The following is a 25,544-nucleotide window of genomic DNA, read 5'->3' as shown; positions in this document are numbered from 1 at the left end:
ATTTGTGAAGCGCTAAAACATGAAAAAAAAAAAACAGGTTTTGAGTCCGATAGCTTAGTCACTGGGGTCTGAACAGCACTTTTAACAGTAAAGGTTTACGACAACAGCCTGAAGCCCTGTTTGGAAAAAAAGAACGACATCCACAACTGAATTTTTATCAAAACTGAACTCCGGGTTGAGGGTTGCTCTAATGCAGCAGTTCATCTTAAGATTCATTAATTATTCATATTAGAGGGATGACATACAGTCGGCTTTAATCTAGATGTTTTTGCTGGAACAGGCGAAACACATTTAAAGGTGATTTTAGCATAGATTCTTGTGTGACCATATTAGAAATATCCCTCAGATATTTTTATCACGTTGTCCTTATAATTCATGCCATGCTGATTTTTTTGATTTTTTTTGTCAGTGAGGGGATCAGATCAGCGTGCCAGGCTCAGTCTAAACATTTGGACCCCTCAGTCGTGGTTCTGGCTCGTAGTTTCCGGCTGTAAAGCGCCACACCGCACCCACACAGCTCAGGTAGCTCTGCCCACACACGCCGACGACTACAAACCGCACACACTTTAGATTCACGACACTGAGTTCAGATTAAAAATGAGCGCAGACTTTAAGTTTGAGCATCTTTCTCTTTTTTTCTGCCTAACTCCTCCTCCTCAGGGTGGTCACATGGCACTGATGGTTAGCCAATGGCACGGCCTCAATCAGACCAGAATTTGTGTGTTTGTGTGTGTGTGCGCGCTCTTAGTGTGTGGGTGGTGAGTGTGTGTGTGTTTGATATCACTGACGATTTCGTTTGTTTCCTGTTGATCGTGTGTGTGTCTGCCGTGCACCTCGCTGTGTGTGTGTTCCTCGCGTGTGTGCGTCAGGTCATTGTCAACGTGGGTCACGTCCTCTCGCGCCTGAGCGTGCGCGCGCGGCTCCTCGGCGCGGGCTCCGGCGTCGACGACCTCCTCTATCCAGCTCCTGAAGCGGCTGACTCGGGTGTAGAGTGCGGGCGAGGAGGGGGCCGAGCATCCATTCCCCCCGGCGACGACCCCGGTGAGGACCCAACGACCCGACTCTTCCTGACACACCAGCCCGCCTCCAGAGTTACCCTGACAACTGTCGCCATGGAGGAGGCTGGTGTCAGGGGGACTGCCGGCGCACAGGGTGCCGTGGCTGGAGAAGCTGTCGCCGTAACGCTTCTTACATTGCCATGACGACATGAGAGGGACCCAGGAGGCGAGGACAGAGTCTAGGAGAGAGGAGGAGGAGATGATGAAGGAGTGAAATAATGAGTTCATTTATTAAGAAATCAATCAATAAAGAATACATTTCTATGTTTTTATCCATTAAATCTCTTCTTCCATTAAATCCATCAACATATTATGAACATATTTAGAATAATTTATTGTATTTTGGGGCTTTTTATGCCATTCTTTTTTAAAATACAGGACAGTGGATAGTGTCAGAGACCAGGGCGAGAGAGTGGAGTACGACATGCGAGGAGAGGAGCCGCCGGTCGGTCCTCTTGTAGGACTCAAGCCTCAGTACATGGGGCTCACACACTAAACCACTAGGCTACCAGCTCCGCTCTGGAGAAGGCCTGACCTTAAAGAGAATACATTCATCGAGTCTAGAGGTTGAAATTTCAACAACAACAACAACAACAACAACAAAAAACTGCTCATTACTTGTTGTCCCGAGCAACTGGAGTAAATAAAAAATGTGAAGATGCATCTCTGCTCAAGGCTTCCAAAAATAAAAAATGTTGACCTCATGATGGCAGTAGAAGGAAACCCTAAGTCCTTACACTTTATTCTGAGGTGTAGTTTAAACGTTTAAAGGCAAATCCTCCAAAAGTTGTTAACATGCTTTAATGAAAGCCAAACACGGGGGGGAACCTCTCTTAACCTCTCAAACCTACTCAGCCCATGAGCACAGGCAGCAGCCTTCATTGCATCTCTCTCTCTGTTTGCAGTCTCAGTATATTCTGTAGTTTACTGATGTAATAATTTAAACCAGGAGAAAAAAAAAAGTTCACTTCTGTTTGTGGAAGGCCTCAGTTTATATCTTCTTAACTTAATCGGTATCACAAAACGTTCTTTGACAGGTTCTGATATTGTTAGCCATTAAAAATGATGTACAAAGGGTTCAGTAGAGAGAGAAGCACATACCTGTTTCAGTCCAACCTGCGGTTACCATGACAACGCATGACGATGGCGCGTTTCCCCCTGATGCCGCGTCTGCAGCAGGAAGGCACGCTGCGTTGGTGTTCGGCTCGAAGGTCAGACAGTGGCCCTTGGCGCTGGGAAGCTTCAACAGAGCCAGGTCGTGACCTCCACTCTGACCTTTGAACTTCCTGTGAACCACCACCCGCTCGGGAGTCAGGGGACGCTCCGACGCCCCGACACGCACCGCGTACCGGGACGGGTCGTTGCCGAACCTGCGGGAGAGAAGTTTGTTTACATTGGCTCGGCGTTCAGAGGCTCCTGGCGACGATTGCCTCGGCGTATGCCCGACAGCGTCGCGTTTACCTGCTGACACAGGTGGCAGACGTCAGCACCCAGCACGGGCTGATCAAAGTGGCGCTGCAGAGAGGACCGCCGCCATCTTGCTCTCGAGACTGAAGCCACACAGACACTTGCCAAGGCCACGTGGTCCTGAAAGAGAGAGGAAATATGAAATAATGAAGACTTCTCCCATCTCATGAGCCTCATGCACTTCATGTTGATTACACTGACAATTTATTTTCTGTTTGATCTGGTTTTTTTAAGCAGATGCATCAAATGATGAAGGATGTCTCAATTCTGTGCACAAGGGGATTTTAACCAGGACAGACAACATAGAGTACATAGAGCAACAAACATAAGTTCAAAGTAAGATTACCACCCACTAAAAGCAGACTGCTGCCAAACGGGGAACAAAAAGCCATTGCGTAACTCTGTGTCAGTTCCTGTCAATTGAATTCATCATGAGCAGCACTGAGCACTGATGAGCGGGTCCTCATGTTGTATCTATCACATGCACATAAACGAATACAAGAACAGGAGATTCACACTCCTGCAAACACTGTTTTTCGCTGAATGGAACATTTTTTTTGGGGGGGGGGGGTATTTTGTTTCTCTCGTTGAACTATTAAACTATTAAAACTCAGGAAGGTTGTACATTTTTACCAGCCTTGTAAACGGTTTGTATGGAGAACCAGATGTTTAAACTGTGCTGACTCATAGTTCTAATTCAACGGGAGCTGGCGAGAAGAGGTCGGAGCCTGCAGGTCCTGCAGGAGGCGTCAACCTCGGGTGAGGCTGACGATGCCGGCGCTGAAGTGCCTTAACTGTGCATTCTTTCTAATGGCCAGTGGGGGGCGTCTCCACTAGTTGTAATGGTGTGGTCACAAGGGCAACATCCGCCTATTGTTTACTGTGATTGACACACAGGATAAAATTTCATGAGAGGTCATGCTGGTTTGGGTCTGTGCAGACAATGAAGCTGTCATGTACTGTGTGCTGAGTCATGGTGCATGAATATTAAATATAAAGTAGAGTAACGGAGGCAAATATTTGACTTTTGACCCCCCCCCCCCCCCAACAGCTTAATCCAGCAATAAATACGACTAGATTCATTTTAGAGCAAACTTTTGGTTTTTGTCAATTTTGGCGCCCCCTGTGGACGACGTGGTGCCTCTTACCTCATCGCTGATCTTGTTCTGTACTTGTCATGTAGTGTTTCTGATTAAAAAAAAATCTCATCCTGCTCTCTTCTAACAATCAAACGTATCACTGACTGAATCATTGAGGTAGAAATTATAAATAAAGGCTGTTTCTGTTTCTGCACCGTGCTGTCCGACACCGACCCTGCGGCAGCGTTTACAAGCATTAATAAATGACCTTATAGAAATAGTCAATCTTGTCAATGATGGTCTTATTAGCTTTTGTCGGTCATATCGAGGCTCAGGTATTACATTTAGTCTATTAATTAAACATACCGAGTGCATACACACAATGATTTCTTTTATTTGGTGTACTGTGTTTATTATTGAATCTTCTCAGAATCTCACTGATAAATCTTCATAGTTGGATCCTAGGTCACCAGGTCGCTCACAGATTTGGATAGAAAGAAATCCTACCTGAGTATGTTCTCCTCTCCCTGGCTCCTCCTCTTGCTCGCCTCCTCCACCAGCTTCCGGCGGCCACAGCTCAGCTCCTCCGGCTTCACCCGCGCGGCCGCCTTCTTGGGCGCGACGTCACACTTCACCCCCGCGTCCTCCCTGCGCCCGCAGCCCTGCATTCTCTGACCCATCGAGGGACACTCTCCCAGGAACTCCTCCTTCCCCGTGCACCTCACCTGGTCCAGGTGGATGGGACCCTTCCCCTGACCGAACCCGGCCGCTGCTACCGCTCCACCGCTGTTAGGGGAGGAAAAGTTTCACCTGTAAGTCATTTCGTCTTTTACCCAAACTCTCTCGTTCCCTTCTGTCTCGTGACTGACCTGTGTCCGAGCTGTCTGCACACCACAAGTGCGTTCAGGTCGTTCCAGCCGGAGTCACAAATACTCCCCCAGTCGCCATGGAGATACACCTCGACCCGGCCCTCCTTTCTGCTGCTGCCACCGGCAAGACGCACCAGGGGACCTGACAGGAAAAAAAAAAAAAAAAACACACATCTCTCATTACGATTCATGTCTGTGCATCTCTAACCTCGAGTCAACACTCACACAGAGACACAGTGACTCTGTTAAATGTCACTGTGTCTCTTTATTCAGTCTGCTTTCTCATTCTAATGAGCTGCGTGTCTACAGGAGCTGCTGAGGGCTGAGACCCTTTAATCTGAGTGCTGTCAACACGCAGCATTTACACTCTATGGACGATTATACATGTGAGCCCACAGAGAGGGAACTACACAGAGACACAAAGAAAGATATGATCTAATATAAAACATGTCTGTGTAGTTTCTCACTCAAAATCCACTCTTATCCTGTATTTTATCATGCCTAAACCCCTCTATCTCTCTCAGCCCCGCTCAGAACAGGCTGTTTCTGTGCCTGTATCTTTAAATGCAAATGAGCTGTTTCTGGCCACGCCCCCTCTCTGGAAGGACTTGGGTTGCTCGGACCATCTCCCATTGTTTACAGACTCAAAGGGGCAGAAAAAACCCACCTGGGGGAGGGGTTACTGCCCTTTGTGATGTCATGGAGGGAAAAATCTCCAAATGGCCTGTTTGATAAAAGCTATCATATAAAAAAGACCAACAGATCAGACTGTGGTTGTACTGGATCTCCCACCTGTAGCAGGAGCGATCACCGGCACCTCGTTGGTTTCTGGGCTGCTTCGTCTCCTGCAGCGGACACCGACGTCCTCACTGTGAGAGCAGTCGGTCCGTCCCCAGATCCCGTGCCTGCAGTCCAGCAGGGACGTCTCGGACCCCTCGCAGTGCACGTCGTCCAGCAGGATTAAACCGACGCCCTCTCCGAACGTGCCGTCCGACACGACCTCAGCGTGACCCCTGAAGGCGGGGGGGGGGGGGGGGGGGGGGGGGGGGGAGAGGAACAAAGGTTTTCAGCCTTGGCGGTGGTGTGGACATCACTTCAAAAGTTCATGCAAAGTACATTAAAAAAAAAATGTTTTCCCAAGCAAATCACAGCTCAAGCCATCATTCGAGCCAAACGTGGAAGCGGACTGTCATCAAATCAATGACAACCATACCATACCTTTTTATTCGTACTTATTCTAACACGTCTTCTTCGGCTCTTCAGTTATTTTATCCAGAACTTGTAAAGGAACTTTTTCAGCTTGCTCGGTCTACATTACAGTGTTTTCCTTTACCTGTAGCCCAGCTGTCTGCAGACCACCTCTGCATGCTGCTGGCTCCAGTGGTCGTCGCACGCCGTCCCCCAGTCACCATTGTGGAAAACTTCGACCCGGCCCTCCCAGGGACTGTCTCCTCCGACCAGACGCACCACACCGTCTGAAACGGTTTGTTTAACAGGACGGTTTAAAAAAAGTCCTCCAGGACCAAAGACGGATACTCTTTACACAAACTTAACGACAGATTGCATTTTATAGACGCTACATTTCTCATTAAAATGGATATTAATGTGAACAGTTAGCATTCATTATTAATCTAATCTTAGTTTGATGAATGCTCGCTGCTGCTTCATGTCAGCAGATATGTTATTCCTCAGCTCTCATAAATGTCACAGAGAGGATGCTGCTGCTGCTTCATGCTGCAATGATTTATTGATGTTCAGGGGCTATAAATAACCACTTGATATCTATTAGTGAGTACAGCAGCCGAGTGTGTGTGTGTGTGTGTGTGTGTGTGGGTGTGTGTGTGTGTGTGTGTGTGTGTGTGTGTAGATGTACCTGTATAAGGGCTGCAGGAGACCCCGGCATCCTCCATGTGGTCACAGTTGTGCTGCTCCCAGTCGCCATGGGGACACTGATCCAGGAAGAGCTCGTTTCCTGAGCACTTCACAGCATCGAGCAGGATCGGACCAGAACCCTGACCGAAGTGAGCCCAGGACCAGGCCTTCGCCACTCCCCTTTGACACACACACACACACACACACACACCATTCACGTAAAATCTCCCGCTGTGAGCTGTGAGCGGCATGTGTGAACGAGCATCTCAGGGAGGTTTCAGGGGCAGCCTGTCTCGAATGTTTCTAGAAACTTTCAGGAGTGCATGTCATCAGTTCAGCGATGTTTCTCAAGTGAAAGAAACAGGAACGATTTTTATTTCACAGGAAGTGAAGAGGGATCCAACACGCGTAACAACCTCGGTGTTGAGATAAAGCATGATTCCAAAATAAATCAAATCGTCTAAATAAATAATAAAATGCTCCATGTTGCTTGCGTTCATGTGGGGATTATTTATTGATGCTGAAATACTGCAAGAAACACTTTTCTGTGTGTGTGGGGCTGTGAGTATTCAAATTGATCATGGTAAAGCACGGAAAGCAGAGACTGACCTGCAGGTTATTTTTATTGGCTACAACACACACACACATGCGACTGAGAGACATAAATCCATCATCATATGAAACCTCATGTCACATTAGTGTTTAAACTGCAGAATCACAGGGTAGTGTGTTCACTTTTGTCAGACATACCTATGGCAGAAAAAATAAACTGTCCAGGTGGGAAAAACAAATCTTTTCACTTTGCCTTTAAGTGTCTGAACATCAGTGCCTGTGTGCAGCTGTGTCAGAACATCTATTATTCAAAAGCACAAACACACAGATGGTGAGATGTCCCACCGTGTTTGAGGAGATGAAATGCAACCTCATGTTGAACATGGAAGGAGTTTTCTGCTCCTCGCAGTTACACCTTCATCGCTGTTTGACACTTTGAGTTGTAACGCCTCGGCAGCAGGGGATACGAGGCGGAAACACCGGCAACAGATTCAAACGTCCTCGACTTAAAGCTGAGACGTGTGTGTGGGGAGATCACTTTGATCCAGGCGACACGTTTGTGCTCTGTTCCAAAGTTTTGACACTGAGCTCCTCCAGATCACTAATGGCTGCTCACTCGAGAGCTTCAGGAGAATAATGTTAGCTTCTGTTGTTGAAATACTGCCACTGTGAGGTGTCCCATTCATATCATTCAGGGTATTACATTGGCCCCTCTTGGTCAGCTCAATGCTAAAGCCATTACTCTCATGGTTGATGGTTAAAAGGAGGTCTTTCTTCTCTTTTCTGACGGCTTTAACAACCAGCAACAAAATACAAGTGGAACAAACATGCAAATAGAAAGTGTATACCACATCAGATGAATTAACAACTTCACTACCGGGGCCTAGCGGTTAGGTCACGCCCCATGTAGAGCCCGGGTTCAAGTCCGGCCTGTGGCTCCTTTCCTGCATGTCATTTATCACTCTCTCTCCCATGTTTCATACTGTATCAACTCTCCTATCAAATAATGGCAAAAAGCCCAAAAATATATATTTTTAAAAAATTATTTAAATTAAAGTAACGTCACCCCTCAATTGACCTGAATCATATCAGAATTGGAATCAGTTTGAAAATCATCTCACCCCGTCATGTTATTTTATTAATTCCCTTAATTTATCGGATGAAGACTAAATTCTGAATTCTTACTCCTTCACTTCTCTATTTAAGGTGTAACCCCTCCCCTACATCTGCCTTATAGTTAGTTTTGGTTTCATAATTAAAAAATATAGTTATATATATATATATTTTTGTATACATCTTTTATGTGTATATCTATATATTATCCATATAATTTTCTTATTGCTTTCATTCTGTTATTGCTTTGAATGTGACGTCTGATTGTGTGTGTGTGTGTGTGTGTGTGTGTGTGTGTGTGTGTGTGTGTGTGTGTGTGTGTGTGTGTGTGTGTGTGAGACCCTGTTTGGTTCTGATCTGAGTTGGGTGGGCTTGTGGGACGAGGGAGGGGTACAGGTTTACTGACACACTGCTTCAGAATGATTCCTTATTTTTTCAGTGTCATTTACTGTTGTTTGAGAAATTTAAATAAAAATAATTGGGGGAAAAAAAAATAGAAAAATAATCTTAACGTCAACTCACACATGTTACCCAGATGTAAAGGTGTGAAAACCTGACATACATACCCAAACCCGAGCTGTCTGCACACCACCTCTGCGTCTCTGTCGTCCCACTGGTCGTCACAGACGGAGCCCCACCTTCCTGCATGAAAAACCTCCACACGACCTTCAAAGTCCTCCTCGCCGCCGACCAATCGCAGCGGAGGACCACTGCCTGAGAGAGGAAGTCGAAAAAAAAATACCTCAGATCTACCTGAATCCCAGAGTGATGTTTATTTTAATATTTAATATTCTTGTATTAGTTAAACTTTTATGAAGGAACACATGAAATATTACTCATAACATTGCTAAAAAATATATTTTGAAGTCAACATAAATCTGTGAGGGGGGAAATGTTCAGGTGACACTGTGGAAGTCACACTGACCTTCTGGTGCCGCACACATGACTGCTGCTTCGTTTCCATGGCTACAGTCACCTGTGACGAACGTCCTGCTCCTGCACTTACTCAGACTGTTCTCATCACCACGGCAACCCAGGCGCTCGTAATGGAAGAGGCCAGAGCCGGAGCCGAACTGTGAGTGCTGCAGCGCCGTGCCGATGTCACTGTTCACAGAGGATTAAAAAAAGTGGCTATAGGAATAAACTGTGAAACAGGTTTTTTTTTTGTTTGTTTTGTCTTACCCCAGGCCGAGCTGCCTGCAGATCACACTGGCGTCTCTGTCCGACCAGTGGGAGTCACACACCGCGCCCCACTGGCCGTTTAAGTAGACCTCAACACGCCCACTGCCAGACGATGAGCTGCCAACCAGACGAGCTGCACCTAAAAAAAAAAAAAAAAACACTTATATGATTGTCATAAAACATAAACAGGGAACAATAAACTCAGTGTGACGCAGCATGAAACATATTCAGAAAATCAAACTAATCATTAAAATGTGTATTAATATCCTTTTTGACCACTTGGGGGCAGCAGAACAAACAGTTTATACATAATAAATATTAGAGAGCATTTATTTATTTACACTTCAGTGAACGCTGAGAAGAGCAGGATTCATTTTAAGTTATGTTTCTGGATGTCAAATTTTCACCTTAATCTAAGCTCTGTTTTGGTTTCCACCAACTCTCACTGGAAATATTCACTTCTTTGGCTGCTAATTGCCTCTCTAATTCACCATGTAGTCCCTTACTTCATCTGTCATCCGTTTGGTGCAAAGCATAGAGAGCAAAGTGGCTTTTTAGATCCGACAACACGGATGATGAGGGCAGCATTTTGTGGACAGATTTTGTCTGAAGACCCAAAAACACTCGAATTCTTTGTAGCTTCTTTGTAGAACAACTCCTATTTTTATGATTTGAATCATATGTAAAGCCTTCATGCTAGTCATCATACCCTCCTCAGGATCTTTTCTTCCCGTCTGATCCGAAATTGAACCAGGAGAAAAAAAAGCATTCCAGTTTGCTGCTCCCTTTACTTGAAACAAGTCACACAAAGAGCTGAGACTTAACAGGCTGCTCTCGTTGGATGCTTTGAAGAGGATCTCAAATGACACATCTGGCTGTAGATGTTCAATTCTGACAAACATTTTCTGCTTCACTTGTTATTTCATGTCTTTTAATGCACTCATGTACCTGACATTACGTTTTCATGTGTGGCTGCTCGTTGTCTGTTGGAGAATTTGATATGTGCTGCTGCCTGTCTTGACCGGGACGCTCTTAAAAAAAGAGATTTTTTTTAATCTCACAGAGTTTCCCTCCTGGTTGAATTAAAGATTTATCAAAATTGTCCAGAAATTCTGCTGTGCTGAACAAAAAAAAGAGGCAAAATGCATCAGATGAATGTAGTCATAATGAGTTTGAACCACAATTTTCTCCTATGAAAATCTATATGAATCATTTTCCCCTTATTTGAATTTTTATTTTATTTTCCCTAAATTCTACTGTTCTTTTCTTATTTATCTGGGTTATATTCTTAATCGTGAAACACTTGGTAACTTTGTGCCATGTAAAGAAGTTTATTATTATTATTATAATGTAATTTGCTCCATAAGTAAAGTCCTGGATATGTTAATTCGTACCCTGGTGGCAGTCGCAGTAGGCCCATCCGATGGCTCCAGAGTTTTGTCTGAAGAAGCACCAGGGGTTTGATTCTCGGTCCGGGTTCCTGCAGAAGCTGTGGTCGCCCAGCCCTCGGCCCGGGTACTGCATCACGTAGTCCGGAAACTCGGTCCACTTCAGACAGGGGGCGCCAGAGTCCGTCTGAGACACGGTGCCGTTGTAGTATCCCAACTCAGTGAACCCCTCAGAGCAGGACAGAGGTACTGCACAAAGAGAAGGAGAGGAGGGAGGGGGGGGGGGGGGGGGGGGGAGGGGGGAGAGAGTGAGTACATGTGGGGAGAAGATGGGAGAATAAGATGTTGGGCATGAAAGCAGGAGGATTTGGGTCAGAGAGGACAAAGTGAAGAGAAGGGAGAGAAATGGAGAAAGTTTGGGAGAATTTAGAAAAAGGAGGAGTGGAATTGGTCTTATTCATGTCACATTATCCCCACGTCTGTATTTCATCTGAACATAACGGCTAACATAGAAGAGTCTCATAATGCTGTCCAGTGCAACCGCAGGATCTCTCCTAATGCATTCACCACACGGATGTTGAACGGGTAAAAATTCCCATAACCTTAAACCGCCTTTTCTACACACGCTGGCGATCGGACACTTTGTGTAATCTTCTCTGAGGAGAGCAAATGTGCGAGTGAAGCTGAGACCGCCTGAGAGAGAAACTGCTGACATCAAAGTGAAGGGAAATTAGGCCACAAAATAGAGCCAGTTATCCACTGCAGAGCAATAAAAACCTTAGATCACTCATTCATGAAAAGGAATAATATGGCTTAGCGTCACAAAGCTGAGCAGTGCACGCAAACACAGAAGACATACTAATGCATTCAGAGGTGTTTAGTCCATGCAAAAGTAGACCTGCAGTGTTTCTTTAATAATGATTCAGGTATTAATAGAGATGCACATTAATACTGACGGACATCTGTATTTGCTTGTAAAGCATTTCTAATATTTTTTTTTTTTAAACATTTGAAAATATATGGAGCAGATACAAAAAAAAATCAAGTGGCCTTCTTCGTTGCAAAGAGTCTAAATAGTTCCTTTCAAAATAAATGTGGTTGTGGATACAAATTAAATTGTCCATTTCTCTGTCAGTACATGGTGGCTGCCGTGACAGTTCCTGATTTTGGGGGATAGTAAATATAATATTTTGGCTGTGAGGCTTTTTTAATTTCACAATCTGTCAAATAAAATAGCAGAAACACTGAACGGTCTCATCGCTCACTTCAGTCATCTGCCCTGTGTTTCCAGCAGAAGGTTATCTTAACGCTACACAGTTCGCCTCGGTGGATTCTATATGACAGAAACATTTGTACCTAAGTTATTAGACTTAACCATTTTTTTTAAGTGGCTTCTTTTCCTTAAAGATTTAAGCTCTTCCTGTCTCCCCACACCCCTGAAGCTGTAAACGCTTTTTGAGGACAAGCAGGGAATAAACTCTGATTAATGGCAGAGGAGCCTCAGTAACCAGCAGCAGTCTTATCTCTTTCACACACACACACCGTTTGGCTGTCCTGTAACATTATCTATACAGTGCAACACTCGTGCCCACCTTACACACCAACACACCCACTCACTTTCTGCCTGACACACACACACACACACACACACACACACACACACACACACACACACATACACACACACACACACACACACACACACACACACACACACACACACAGGGGTCCAATTTGGATGGAGATAAGAGAAAGAGCAGACGGGGGGGGGGAAAGCGCTGAAGCAGGAAATCAATCAGGCAGAAATGAACAGAACTAAAACAGAAATCTATCCTCAAACAATAAATAATACAAAACCCACTCAGGCTGGAACCCAAAAACAGCCCTCAAACCTCAGGCGTCAGAGGTGTGCCTGTCCCTTTAAGAAAACACGACACTGAGAAACCGAAAGTCAACTTTCCTGGGAAACCACCTAACTCTCTGTTGACTCTCTCCCTCACAGAGCTGGAATAATCTCACGTAAGTAGTAGTAAACTTTCTACCACCTAAAGGGTGAAATACATGTTGTGTTTGTGCTGTAACTTGAATGACGCTGTCAGCTATTTAAGACTTTTGTGTGGAGGAATGTTGCTACTTTAAGCTAAAATGTAATGTAAATAATGCACGTGAGAGAGTTGCTCATGTTGGAATTTATGTTTCATTTCATGTTTACAGTGTGACCAGTGTGACCAGTGTGGGCCAAAGGGCGCGGTCACACTGGTCACACTGGTCACACTGGTCGTCCCCACTACACAGGACTATCCGTGCCTAAAAGCACGATTACCGCTTTATGTTATTATGAAGCGTGCTCAGTTTACAAACAGGCGGACGAGAGAGAGAGAGAGAGAGTCTGCACATCAGAGAAAAACACAGAACATGACAGCTACTTTTCTGACTTTACAGCTTATTTTAAATAAATAAATTTAAAAAAATCAAATAGACGCGCGGCCGAGTCCACAGGCGAGTCCGCAGCCGCACATCGGAGAACAACACAGAGAACACGACAGCTACTTTGTGTCTTATATTGTGTCATGTTAGTCAGACACAGCCGTGAAACTCTGGATTTCTCCGTAATGAAGGCTGTCAGCGTTGTTTACCCGCGTGCTCGTGCTCGTGCATGAAGTGTACCGTGCTTGAGCACGATACGGAGCGGTCACACTGGTCAAACGAACTGGACTTTAGCGTTGAAGCGTGCTTGGGCACGGTACAGATGGCCAGTGTGACTGTAAAGGTTGACCTAGGACACCGCAAGAGACAAGAAAAGGGGGGGGGGGCATAGCTATCATTACATTTCTGTTTGTATAAGTTTTCAAATTGAATAACTGCCAAGAAACAACTTGTGTGTGTCTTTGGTTCAACTTCTGCTCTGGCTTTAAAATGCTGAACTACATTTTCAACATCTATGATAAAAAAACAGGCAAAGTCCACCTGATAAAAAGGAATATGCTACAAAATGGACTGTATGTGAAGAATGTCTTCAAAACTGTTGACTAAGAGGTCAGCGGTGGACTTTGAATCTCAGCTTTGCCTTATTGTGGATCTTCGTTTTTTTTTTTGTTGCAGAAATGGCGTCCTGCAACAGCCTCTTGTCTGAGGAGCAGTTTCTTTGTCCAATCTGCCTCGATGTGTTCACTCGGCCGGTGTCCACCCCATGTGGACACAACTTCTGCATGCCCTGCATCTCCAGCTACTGGGACGACGGCGTGGTCTGCCGGTGCCCGGTGTGTAAGGAGACTTTTCAAAGAAGACCCGATCTGAAGGTCAACACTTTCATTTCGGAGCTCGCGTCGCAGTTCGTGTCCCTTCAAGTGAACGACGCTCACATGTGGGAGCCGGTCCAACAGCGGACCAGCGAGGGCGAAGTGCTGTGTGATATTTGCACTGACACCCAGCAAACTGCAGTCAAGTCCTGCCTGGAGTGTCTGACGTCTTACTGCGGCGATCACCTCGAGCCTCATCACAGAGCTGCCGGACTGAAGAGACACACGCTGGTTGAGCCCGTGTCGGGCCTGGAGAACCGGATCTGCAAGAAGCACGCCCGACTCCTCACACGAGTCTGCCGAACGGACAACGCTGTGCTGTGTGACATCTGCGCCGGCGGCGCGAAACACAACAACCACAACGACATTACCGTGCAGCAAGCGTACGAAGAGGCAATGGCTACATGGGAGGAGGCTAAGGGCGAAATGCAGGCGTTGATAAAGGAAAGGCTGCAGGCGGTCCGAGACATGAAGGAGGCCGTAGACAAGAGCGAGACAGAAACCAAAGACGTGATAGCAGAGAGCGTACGGGCGCTGACGGAGCTCGTCTCTGAGATTCAGCAGAGCCAGACTGAGCTCGTGCAGGTGATCGAGGAGAGGCAAAAAGCAGCAGAAGAACAGGCCGGCGCGTTTTCTCTCAGCGTGGAGCAGGAGATCACCGAGCTGCGGAGCACCGTGATGAAGATGAGTGAGCTAAGAGGGACTGAAGACTATCTGGACTTCCTTGTGAGTAAGCAAGCGACGTCCTTACTTCACCCCGCGATGAACTCGCTCACATTCAGTTTTGACCGACACGTGGACATTCATCGCGTACGGAACTGTTTAGGGAAAGCCGTGCCTCGAGTACGGAAGCTGCTGGAGGAAATGAACGGAGAAATGAGAGAGCTCTTCGGCAGCGCGGATTTAGGAGGCGACAGCATGTTGCGGTGTTACATAGTGGACATTTTGCTGGATCCTGACACCGCTCACCCTCAGCTGGTTGTATCTGACGACAGGAGACAGGTGAGATACAACGTGGGCTCAGCGCCGAGTGGAAACCCAACCCGGAATGCGAACGCATTTAACGCGCATTACGCCGTCCTGGGAAACACGGCTCTCTCCACCTACAAGTTTTACTTTGAGGTGTTCGTGGGCGGAAAGAGCGAGTGGTGTCTGGGCTTGGTCAAGGAGTCCATCGAGAGGAACGGGGTGATTCCCCGGAGGCCTGGCTGTGGACTCTGGGCCGTCTGGTTCTTAGACGGTAGGTTCGAGACCTTCTGTAATCCGAACGTGCCGATACATTACTGTCAAGTGGAGAGGGTCGGCGTGTTTGTGCGTTATGAGAGCGACAGCATCCATTTTTACAATGTGGAAACTGCAACAGAAATTTACGAGTTCACTAACTGTTCCTTCACAGAAAAACTCTACCCGTATCTTAATCCTTGCGATAACGAGTATGGCTCGAACCTGGACCCCATGATAATTGTTCCTGTCATACAGTCGAAAGGATGATTTGTCCGCGTGGAAGTGACGTCAAAAACAAATCGAAAAGGTTCAGAAAAATTAAAAGGGGCATCAAAGTTCTCCACAATTGTATTTGACTCGATTTTGAGATCACTTCTCGATTTGCAATTTTTGGATTTAAAGCTCCTGTTGTAGACTTTTGGTTTTAATCCATTTTGGCGCCCCCTGTGGACAAACGGTACCTCTTTATCTCTTTCCTGATCTTGTCCCGAACACGTGTAAGTCGTGTTTTCACCTGAAAAACCTCACAGGAGCTTTAAAATACAAATTAAAGCGCTGATAACAAAAGCCATTGAAATCATTTGAGTTCATCGTTCACTGTTATTATGCGCGTCTCAATATCCAGAATTCTCTTTTAGTGATATTTTTAAATTAAGATAAAAAATAATCAGTCAAAAAGCAGATGCATGGCGTGCTGCATGGGTGTTGAAAAATGTTTAAAATAGTTGAAAAGAATGTGTCCCTCTGGTTCAGTGTGGTCTATAACGCTAAACAAAGTGTACTCTGTGTTTTCCCTGAGTCCAAATGTCCAAAAAGAAAAAAAAAAGCCAAAATCATCTTGATCCAGTCTTCATTAACCAATATGAACATATTTAATTAAGCAACATAACAGGCTGTAAAAGATGTGTTTAATGCTTTAAATAGACAAAGTGGAATAATTGAAGCTTAGCTGTGTTGTTGTTTTGGTAACAGGAGAAACAATGAAGGATGAGCTCGGGTTATTATTTTTTTTTTTTTAAATGACTGAATACTTTATAACAGAAGATCTGTGAAGGAGACATGTATAACACTAACGTTGATGTACAGGATGTTGTTGTTGTGTTGATTTTGTTTCTGCCTTTAGAGTATTTATAATAATATATACAGTATATCTATCAGCTGTCCTCTTCTTTGTTTTTTGTTTTTAAGATGACGCCTTAAATAAATAAACAAACGTTTTTGTTTTTTTTAAAGCCGTATATGCCCTGTCATGGTGATCAAACTTTTATAACCAGTCTGATTAAATTTGAATGAATAAAGAAGCATTGCATAACCAAACCATGAAACATCTTTGCTGTGATTCTTTAGTTATATCCTTCTATTTAAAAACAGCAAAAGCAGGATTATTGTGTGTTTTGATTTTGGTTTATGATCATCACCGCGCATGTCTGCGTTTCCTCTTTATCACCGGCCTCACGTTCTCTTGTCAGCCTCGTCCTGTGTGTCTCGTTTAAAGTCTTCTGTTCATCCCAGCGCCTGCAGTGTTCAGACTGACACGCACAACACTCGGCGCTCACACCCTCCTCATTGCCACGACAACGCTACTCTGCCCATCGCCATGGGAACACTCAGTCTCCCTAGCTCCCATAATCCATTTCCCAGCCACAATGAGTATTTGACACGGTTCACACTCGGAGGCTCGCTGTATGGGGGGTGGGTGTTTGGCAACGACGTCTTCTGCACAAAAAATCAACATTTCAATAAATACGGGGCACGGGGAAAATTCAGTTTTTCACTATTTAGCCTGATTTTGATTCAATTTGGTGCAACAAAAGGAGCTCTGGGGGGAAAAGCTGCAGCAGACTAACATCCTGTGCAAACATTTGCTGAATAATGAAAATGATTGAGTCCTTTTTAAAAAAAAAAAAAAAGCTCTGAGATGGTTTGCAGGTGATCTTGCAGGTGTAGCTGGTTTTACAGATGGAGGAGAGGTGTGTTTGTAAACTGTCTGTCGATATGTGCGCGGCTGTAAAAGCACAAATATTTCAGCAGTGGAAATGAGCCCAAGGAGGAGGAGTTCCTCGCCCCACCCCCCCATTATGGCCTCCTCTTTTTTCTAACAGGAGAGGAAAAGGGAAAAGCAGAGGGGTGCAGGCCGGAGGGGAGAGGGGAGGTAAGACTTGAGCGTGGCAGAAGATTAAAGAAAGAGGAGAGGAGGCGTCATCATGGAGGGGGTTTTTTATGACTGTCTGAGTCAGAATGTGAGTTAAACTGGAGGGAGAAACAAAGACAGACGAAGGGATGGATGGTGTAGGAGGACGAGGAGAGACGAGGATGGAGGTGAAGTGGATTTATAGCTGCAGATGAGAGGGCTGTGTTCAGAGCATCACTTCCCACTTACCTGAGTTCTGCACCTCGTTTAAGTAACTGTCCTCAGCCACCACCTGCAGAAATAGAGATACAGAAAGTTAAAAGAGGACCACAATTAGGAAAGATAACATCAGTATTGTGCCCAGGTTTAAAGGATAATTACAAATGTGTGATTGTAGAAGAAAACAAAACAGACTGCAAGAGGTTACGTTTGCTCTCCCTTTTCTCCTTTAGTTCGCTGCATATAAATAATTTATAAGTTCTTCCAGACATTTGTAAATCAGGTTTTTAATTCATGGATTGGAAGACATGCATTTGTAAATAAATAAAAGACATGTACCACTTTGAATACATGAGCTGCAGAGGTGCTTGTGTGTTTAACCCTGCTGCCAGTCTCAAAGCTAAGCTAGGCTAGTCATCTTCCCGCTCACAACATGTTTCAGTGACTGAATGCTCCGTTGTTTTTAAGTAGGCATGTTTTCATTTAGCAGAAACACCGTTGAAAGTCCCCCATGAAACAGAACTTCAAGAGTATCCAACTGCTTCGTGGCGACGTATTTCCTGAAATACTGAAACTGGATAGAACCAATCACAAGATAGAAGGCGGGACATGTCGTTGTGATTGATTTTGTTGGCTCGTTGCAAAGTGGGTGTGTCACAACAAACGTGGCAAAAAAAAAATTAGACAAAGTATTTTAATTGTTTGAAAATGACTAAACGCCCCTGAGTGCAGGATGACTCATCAGACTTTTGAAACATTTGACAGGATGACGGAAAAATACTCAAATCCATTATCTATACCGCTTTTTCCTGTTTGGGGTCTCGGGGGGCTGGAGCTGGTCATTGGGCTTTATTTGCTTATTAGCTGGATTTGCTGGATTAGCGCTGGGAAATTGTATTTTTTTTTAAAACAAAACACTTTTAGTCCTGCCAAAATGAGCTTTCACTGATCTGCAGGTTAATGGTTGAGGTGTAGTTTAGTTTGAGGCAAACTAAGGAGTGGGAAGAAGACATTTCTGATTGTCAGTAGAAGTCTGGAAGCAGAGGACGAGCAAGCAGATTTTTATTTTGCACCAACGTTTACAACATCCAAATCTTTTTTTTATTTTTTTTTTTTTGTCTTCGAAGCTAACGTAAACCAGTCTTTATTCTTACAGCTGCAAAGCAACCCTCGATTAAACAGTGTAAACAAACAGTACATCGCGGTAAGTGTTGGAAGAAGCGCTGTTATTTCTCGGCTTGAAAATCTCCTTGAAGGCATTGTATTACTGCAACAGCCCCGTATCAGCCCAGACTAATCCCCACAAATTTGATGGTGCTCCGCATGCAGGCTATGAATTTAAACAGCCACTTACAGGATGAATCTGACTCATTCTTATACAAACAGAGCACTTTAAAAATGTTCCAACGTTTCCTCCGACAGGATTCTGCCTCAGCCTCGGTCAATGTGGACGCCCTCTGAATATGAAACACTGTCAGGTCAAAGCCGCAAACCTCAGAACAAAGACAAGGCGAGGAGGTGCAGACGTCAAGTGAGGAGTGTTTAAAAAAAAAAAAAATCAACTCGTTTATGGAGGAGTTTTATTCATTAACGGCGGGGAACACCTGTCAAATACCAAAATATTACAAGAGTAAGTCACCCAGGTGTGACAGTGAAGTGTACGGTGTAAAACACACACACACACACACACACACACACACACACACACACACACACACTTTAAATAACTCACACACTCACAAATAGTACAAGACAGCATCAGATGATATCTGACAGAAACATGCTTCATTTTCAGAAATCAGGCCGCACGCACATACACACACATACACACACACACGCACGCACGCACGCACACACACACACACACACACACACACACACACACACACACACACACACACACACACACACACACACACACACACACACACACACACACACACACACACACACACACACACACGCAGGGCTGCTGCTGCTGTGAAATAGCTGTAGTGAGGACAGTGAAATACAACACTATAACCTTCACACAGGTGAGTTCATGCTCTCAAGTTGTCCGTCTCTGATAACACACATACACATCTGATACAACTACACACACACACACACACACACACACATGCTTAAACAACACACACACACACACAGCAAACGTTTTCCCACAAGTCTCTGCTCACCCTAATGATATTACAGGAGGAACAGGTGACCTGTGCTAGTGAACATGGGTTCTCCATTCACATCAATCACACGGATCCATTTCGAGGTAATCAGTTATGACGCTCTCACAGCTGCGTCCAGCGCGTGGCTATGCAAACACACAAATACACACACACACACACGCCCAATAGAGCGGAGAGTGTGCATACAGGCAGGAAGAATTGAATGAGCAGACATTACTGCAGGATGAGAGAACACAAATATGACGGTTTAAGTTGAAGCTTTTAGTCCTAATTGGTTAAAAAAAAAAGAAGAATTTAACCTGGCTTGTTTTTGTAGCAATGCAGGTTTTGATCACTGACAGTTTTTGTCCTCGGTTGAAACAAGGTCTGTTAAAGCAGGAAGAGTGCTTTGATTCAATGCTTCCTGCTGTCTGTCATCACATGGAGGCTTCACAAACTGTTAAACTGCTCCGTCACACCTGAAAGTGGGACAGAGGAAATGATTTACTCTGTTGTGAAATCAGTAAAAAAAAAAAAAAAATTTAAAAAAAGAGGCTCAAGATCGCTTTCACTCTCTGCCAGAGACAAGACAATTTTTTTTTTTTTAAATCCACAAGCACTAAAATAAAATGTGTTGGCATCATTCAGTCTTATGACAGAAGGGGTTTAAACTGTGGCAGAACAAGCTCACGTTACATTTAGTGATGCACAGCAGATGATATGGTAAAAAATGATCAACCATTTTCATGACCAGCTGATCCATCAGTTCTCTCAGTCCATTAGTTGATCACTAAAACGCAGCTTAAAAGAAGAAAAGTCATAAAGTCTGATTTGTCTTTTGACTGCAACATTACAAAAAGAAACCGTGACAAAACTTTTTTCTTAATCTCCTAAAATATTAAGGCTTTTGATATCTGCTTTAAAAAAAATGACTAATGTAATGATGACGTAATAATCAAGTTAGTTACAAATATTTTTCTGATAATTAAATAATCAATGAATTTACCACTTTTAAAAATATTTTTGGGGTGAAACGTTGGGAGGAGGGAGTGGGGGGGTCGACATGCATCTAATCTCTGTACATGGTGCACACCACATAACCACTAGGCCATCTGGCGCCCCGGTGAATTAATTTACTACTAAAACATCCTGCATTAAGAGAGTTGAACTGCTTACTGTTCCTATTAAATCGTTTTAAGATGTCTTGCGATGGAACTGAAACCAACGCAAGCTCCGTGACTCTGCACAAGAAATGAATGACTTTGATGAATCTGTTATTTCTGCGACTTATTCTGACAAAGAGAGCAAATTATTGAGCATTGATATGTTGAACTTTTTATTGGAAGGATAACCCCTTGAGATGCACCGTCTCGTTTTCAAGAGGATCCCTTACACGATCTATACTCTAGATTCAATGCTACCCAATTGAGTTTTACAAGCTGCTGACTAAATATCGTCTCCTCCTGTCAGACTTTCTTCTCGTCCGCTCTGAGCAACATCCACACAGAGTGTCAGATTTAGTCACCAGACACCGGCTTGAGTCTGGTGTGGTTTCAGACGCGAATCTAGGAGTCTAAAAATGTGATTTTTGTTTAATTTTAAAGAATATACAAAAACAAGTCCAGTGTTGTCTTTCAAGTCATTTCTGATATTTAAATATTCAACCCAGACGCTGATCTTTCTGTGAGCTTCTTCAGGTGCAGTTCAGCCCAATCGTCACCATGATAGACTAGAACGACGCTTTTAGACTCCACGAGCGCTTACTGGTGTGAAAAAGGGGAAATGTCGTCTGTATCACTTCTCTTTGGACTTGGCAGATGTAGAAATTGAAACAGTTTCTCATTATGTCCACAGCTTGATGTCCTCTGTCGTCTGTCCTGTCCAGCCTCAGCAGGAGATTGGCTCACATTGGAGGCCGTCAGCTGATCCGGTTCACCTGAACCTTCAGGGCTTTTTTTAAAAAGCTGGCCCCATGTGCTCACTGTGTCCCTGCCATCCTTCAGCTGACATCCACTTTCTCACCTCCACAGCACACGTCCAGGAATCACCGTCATGGCTAACACGGATCATTTAATACCCTGTTGTTGTTTTAATACACACGGACTCCTTGTCACATTTAATAATAATTTATAACTATAGTCTGACTATAATTAATCATTTATGGAAGCTTTTCATTTATTTATTTTTTTCCTTTTTATTGTTTTGATTTGGTTAACTGTTTTCTGTTTTGTGAAATCAGGTTACTTTGTTTGTTTGTTTGTTTGTTTTTTGCAGCTATTGTTTTGATATACTGTATAAATGAAATGGTCAAAGGGTAGGCATAATAAGCCTTGGCTTCATCCTACACCTTTTCGGCCATTGTTTTTTTAATTGTTATTATTGTTTGTGTATGTTCTATGCTTTGTGGTCATGGACCGAAATAAATATTTACTACTACTACTACTACATTTCTTGAGCCAGTTTGTGACCGCGTTAAAGGAGATTCTACTTTACCTTATTTACTAGAGGACGATCGATGGATCTGTAAATGTAGACATTCTGTGGCTCTTTTATGTGGGTGCAGTCATATTTCACACTTTACTTTGAGATATTCTATTATTTTGACGGCTCAAAATATATCAGAAGATTCAACATTAGCATCCATGGCATCTTTTTTTTCATTACAATGAATTATAAAACAATTATCATGAAGGCAAACCTGCTTTAACATCTGGTTTTACAGACCAGGGAATCTCTACAGCACCTTTATACATCAGCTTCTTTTTTTTTTTCTTTACACATTTAGAAGTTATAAATTACTTTGGATTTTGCACTTGGCCAAATTTTAGATTACAGTAATATTTCACCTAAAGTGCAGCCCTCGTTTTCCCATAAAAGGTGCCAGGTAGATGGATGAATCAACAAATCATCAGACAGTTTCAGAGGAGGCGGCTGTGTCTGTTCTATGTGGGTGGACTGATATTTCCAGCATGTCTGCAAGATATTCTTTCACTTTGACGGATACGACTGCCATAAGATTGAATCCAATTTCCAACCGAGCGACAACATCGTCTCGCTTTCTGTAAGTATGATCATTTCAAAACATTAAAAATGTACTTTAACCGAAATTAGGATGACAAATACCAGACTCACTTCCAAACATGATTTTATCCCCAATAAGATGTTGACCTACAGATCTACTTTTGCAAAAAACAAACAAATAGATGGATTTTAATAAACATTCAAGGGACCGAACATTTTGAATGAATCTCTAAAGGACTTTGAACATTTAGTCATGTTTTTTTTTTTTGTACATGTTCAGTCGGTAAGTCCTGACTTGATGTGTAACAAATCACAACATTATAACAGCTAAGTCTGAAAAACCAGTGTGGTAAACTGTGCAGGATGTACAGTAGATGTCAGAGATAGATTTCCACAGGGAGACATCTCTGAATATCTCTGATGTTTTGTTGCCTATAAAAATAAATACACCCAGCTCCTGCATCAAGGGTTCTCCCCCAATGGAAATATTTGTCTAATGTAAGTGAAAATGAGGAGAGAAAAAAAAAAGCAGAAACTCATCTGCAGTGAGCTATTTGTGCTCGGCTTGTTCCAGGAGTGAGCGAGTCTAATTAAAACCTGCACATCACTGTACTCCACTAATGACTTCTACACAGGCTACACAGCTCATATGCTGCACATTAGCACAACACACACTCTCTGTAGCCCAACATAGTACAGAGAGAGAGAAACAGAAATTAAAGGATCTTAATGATGAACACATTGATTTGGCATTAATTGATTACTTCACACACAGAATCATTTTTAACCAGCTGTGTCTCATAAGTGAGTAAACCTGACGTCCTGCTGACACTCAGGTCGCTCTGACCCACTCTGGACAACAACACCTCCCTTCACCAGTGCTCAGGTCTCGACATGTCCGACTGACTGAATCACTGTGACAAGCTCAAGCAGCGCGTGCAGGGTTCAATACCACATCACCGCGGGGGGCAGAGGAGCCACACCGACGGGTTCCTCTCATGATATCCTGCCGAAGGGGGGTGGGAGGGGGGTGGAGGATGAGGAGGGTGGAGAGGTTGTGATTGAGACCATGCATGTGTGAGTGCGCGTGCGCGTGAGAGACAACAGTGTCCGCGTAATTGGACAATGCGCTTAGGTTGCGCCATTAATTGGCTGAGGGACGGATTAGAAGTGTTTGAGGCTCCTTTAACGCCCTTCTTATGTGTGTGTGTGTGGGGGGGGGGGGTGGGGGATGCGTCCTCAGTTAATCGTTTGTGGGGTTTATTGTGAGGCATGAAGAATATGAGTCATTTTCAAAGCACCCGGATTCTTTTGTCAATCTTATCAATGTTTTTATCAATCTAATTATCGACCTTATTTAGGATTGTTTTGTAAAAGGTATAGCCCAGGTCATCAACGCGTGACTATCACGGGACGTATGGCTTAAAAAGGGTGAATTAAAAACACAAATAAATCAGGCCACACTGCAAAATCAAGACAATCATTATCATTAGTAGGCTACATACCTCTGCAAACAGCGGCAGCCAGAGGCAGGCGGATCCGATCAAGCACAACATTTCTCGGCCGGTGAGAGCCATCCTTCCCGCCCGGTGTGTCCGTGTCATAGCCTGAAAAGCCTCCGCTCCACTCCCATCTCTGAGTCCAACCTGTCCGTGAGGTGAACCGTTCTCCCGCTGCTGGGAGAAACGTGGTGTGTGGTGATGATGAGGATGATGATGATGATGATGATGATGATGATGCTGCACCTACGCGGGAGGGAGGTTTTACGCACAGAGGAGGACAGGGTGCGGCACTATAAACGGGATGGAAAACACACACACACACACACACACACACACACACACCGCGAGAAACACACACCGATTCTGTGAGAAATAGTGTTGAGCTCTGCAAAAACCTGCTGCCACAATCTCTCTCTCTCTCCCTCTACCCCCACTCTCTCTCTCTCTCTCTCTCTACCCTCTCTCTCTCTCCCTCACACACACACAGCCACACACTTTGTCTCCTTGTCTGCCAGCTGCGTCATTAATCATTGATGAATTTCAGAATTTGACTTTGTTTTCTGCGGGTTTATCACTCTGCTACATTACAGCTATGCGGATACATTTGACACCAGAAGCTGATGAATGAATTCACACACAGCAGTCAGTCATGTAGACTGATGTTGTGACGCCATGTTTGTACTTCTCTTGTGGGTTTTCAGGTCATTCATTAGATGCCAAAATCAGACAAACAATATTAGATCTGTCTTCACTAGAAAACCACAAGAAAGATCTATAATCCGGTCCGGCTTGTGGCTCCTGGACAGATTCACCAGTGAGGTAAAGCCTCATGCTGCTCTCTTCAACAAATAACTATGGTGGAATTTAGCTCAGTCTTCATGTAATTAGATCAGTGACAACATAAACCTATGTGGTAAAAATGATGTACAATCTATTAAAATAACTGTAGGTACTGTAGTGTTGTACATTTGCAAGATGACAAAGCATTTTCCAGCAGACAGATTCAGATGTGAAGAACAGGAGTGGATTTTGCTGTGTCTTTAAACACGGAGCACGGCAGGCTGTAAACTTCAGAAAGTACGACATGTTTCATAGTAACTCTAGTTGTTCATTGTTAAAAAAATATATATATATATATGAAAAAAAGTGTCCGCAGTTGTGCCCTCCTCTCTGAAACTAAAAGAGAAGGGAAGTAAAAACTTTTAAAAACGCTAAGGGAAGCAGTGTCATATAGGAAATCTGTGTTTTAAAGGCGTTCTTCAGTTTGTGAAAATAGGTGTCAGGGGGGTCTGCGAGCAGAGCTGCTGCTAAGTACCTATAGCTCTGCTTAAAGCCTATAGCTGCTTCTAGCTTTAGCTTACTTGAATCTTTTTTTGGGGGGGTTAAATTACATTTTTCAAAAGGAAACA

General features: G+C 44.0%; 2 protein-coding genes across 3 annotated transcripts; one reads left to right on the top strand and one right to left on the bottom strand.

The window, feature by feature from the left end:
* Positions 1-468: 468 nt before the first annotated feature.
* On the bottom strand, positions 469-24,555 carry LOC132955035 (neurotrypsin-like). The gene is made up of 14 exons (XM_061027652.1): positions 24,139-24,555; positions 17,484-17,526; positions 10,587-10,829; positions 9,193-9,331; positions 8,936-9,114; positions 8,577-8,724; positions 6,347-6,525; positions 5,807-5,948; positions 5,266-5,486; positions 4,474-4,615; positions 4,112-4,390; positions 2,520-2,645; positions 2,160-2,428; positions 469-1,237 (listed from the first exon to the last, which is right to left on the bottom strand). Exons 1-14 carry the CDS (start codon positions 24,235-24,237, stop codon positions 705-707), a joined length of 2,742 nt encoding a protein of 913 aa, XP_060883635.1. The 5' UTR covers positions 24,238-24,555; the 3' UTR covers positions 469-704.
* LOC132955036 (E3 ubiquitin-protein ligase TRIM21-like) lies at positions 12,458-16,428 on the top strand. Of its 2 annotated transcripts, none has more exons than XM_061027653.1 (2): positions 12,458-12,599; positions 13,683-16,428. In XM_061027653.1, the coding sequence occupies exon 2, from the start codon at positions 13,685-13,687 to the stop codon at positions 15,368-15,370; it is 1,686 nt and encodes a 561-aa protein (XP_060883636.1). In that variant the 5' UTR covers positions 12,458-12,599; positions 13,683-13,684; the 3' UTR covers positions 15,371-16,428. The 2 variants fall into 2 exon arrangements, with proteins under 2 accessions (XP_060883636.1, XP_060883637.1); XM_061027654.1 differs by lacking the exon at positions 12,458-12,599 and adding an exon at positions 12,618-12,632.
* Positions 24,556-25,544: the final 989 nt, after the last annotated feature.

This window comes from Labrus mixtus, chromosome 21 (genome assembly GCF_963584025.1).
Source record: "Labrus mixtus chromosome 21, fLabMix1.1, whole genome shotgun sequence".
In the NCBI taxonomy this organism is placed as follows: Eukaryota; Metazoa; Chordata; class Actinopteri; order Labriformes; family Labridae; genus Labrus; species Labrus mixtus.
This window is presented reverse-complemented; position numbering and strand designations above follow the sequence as displayed.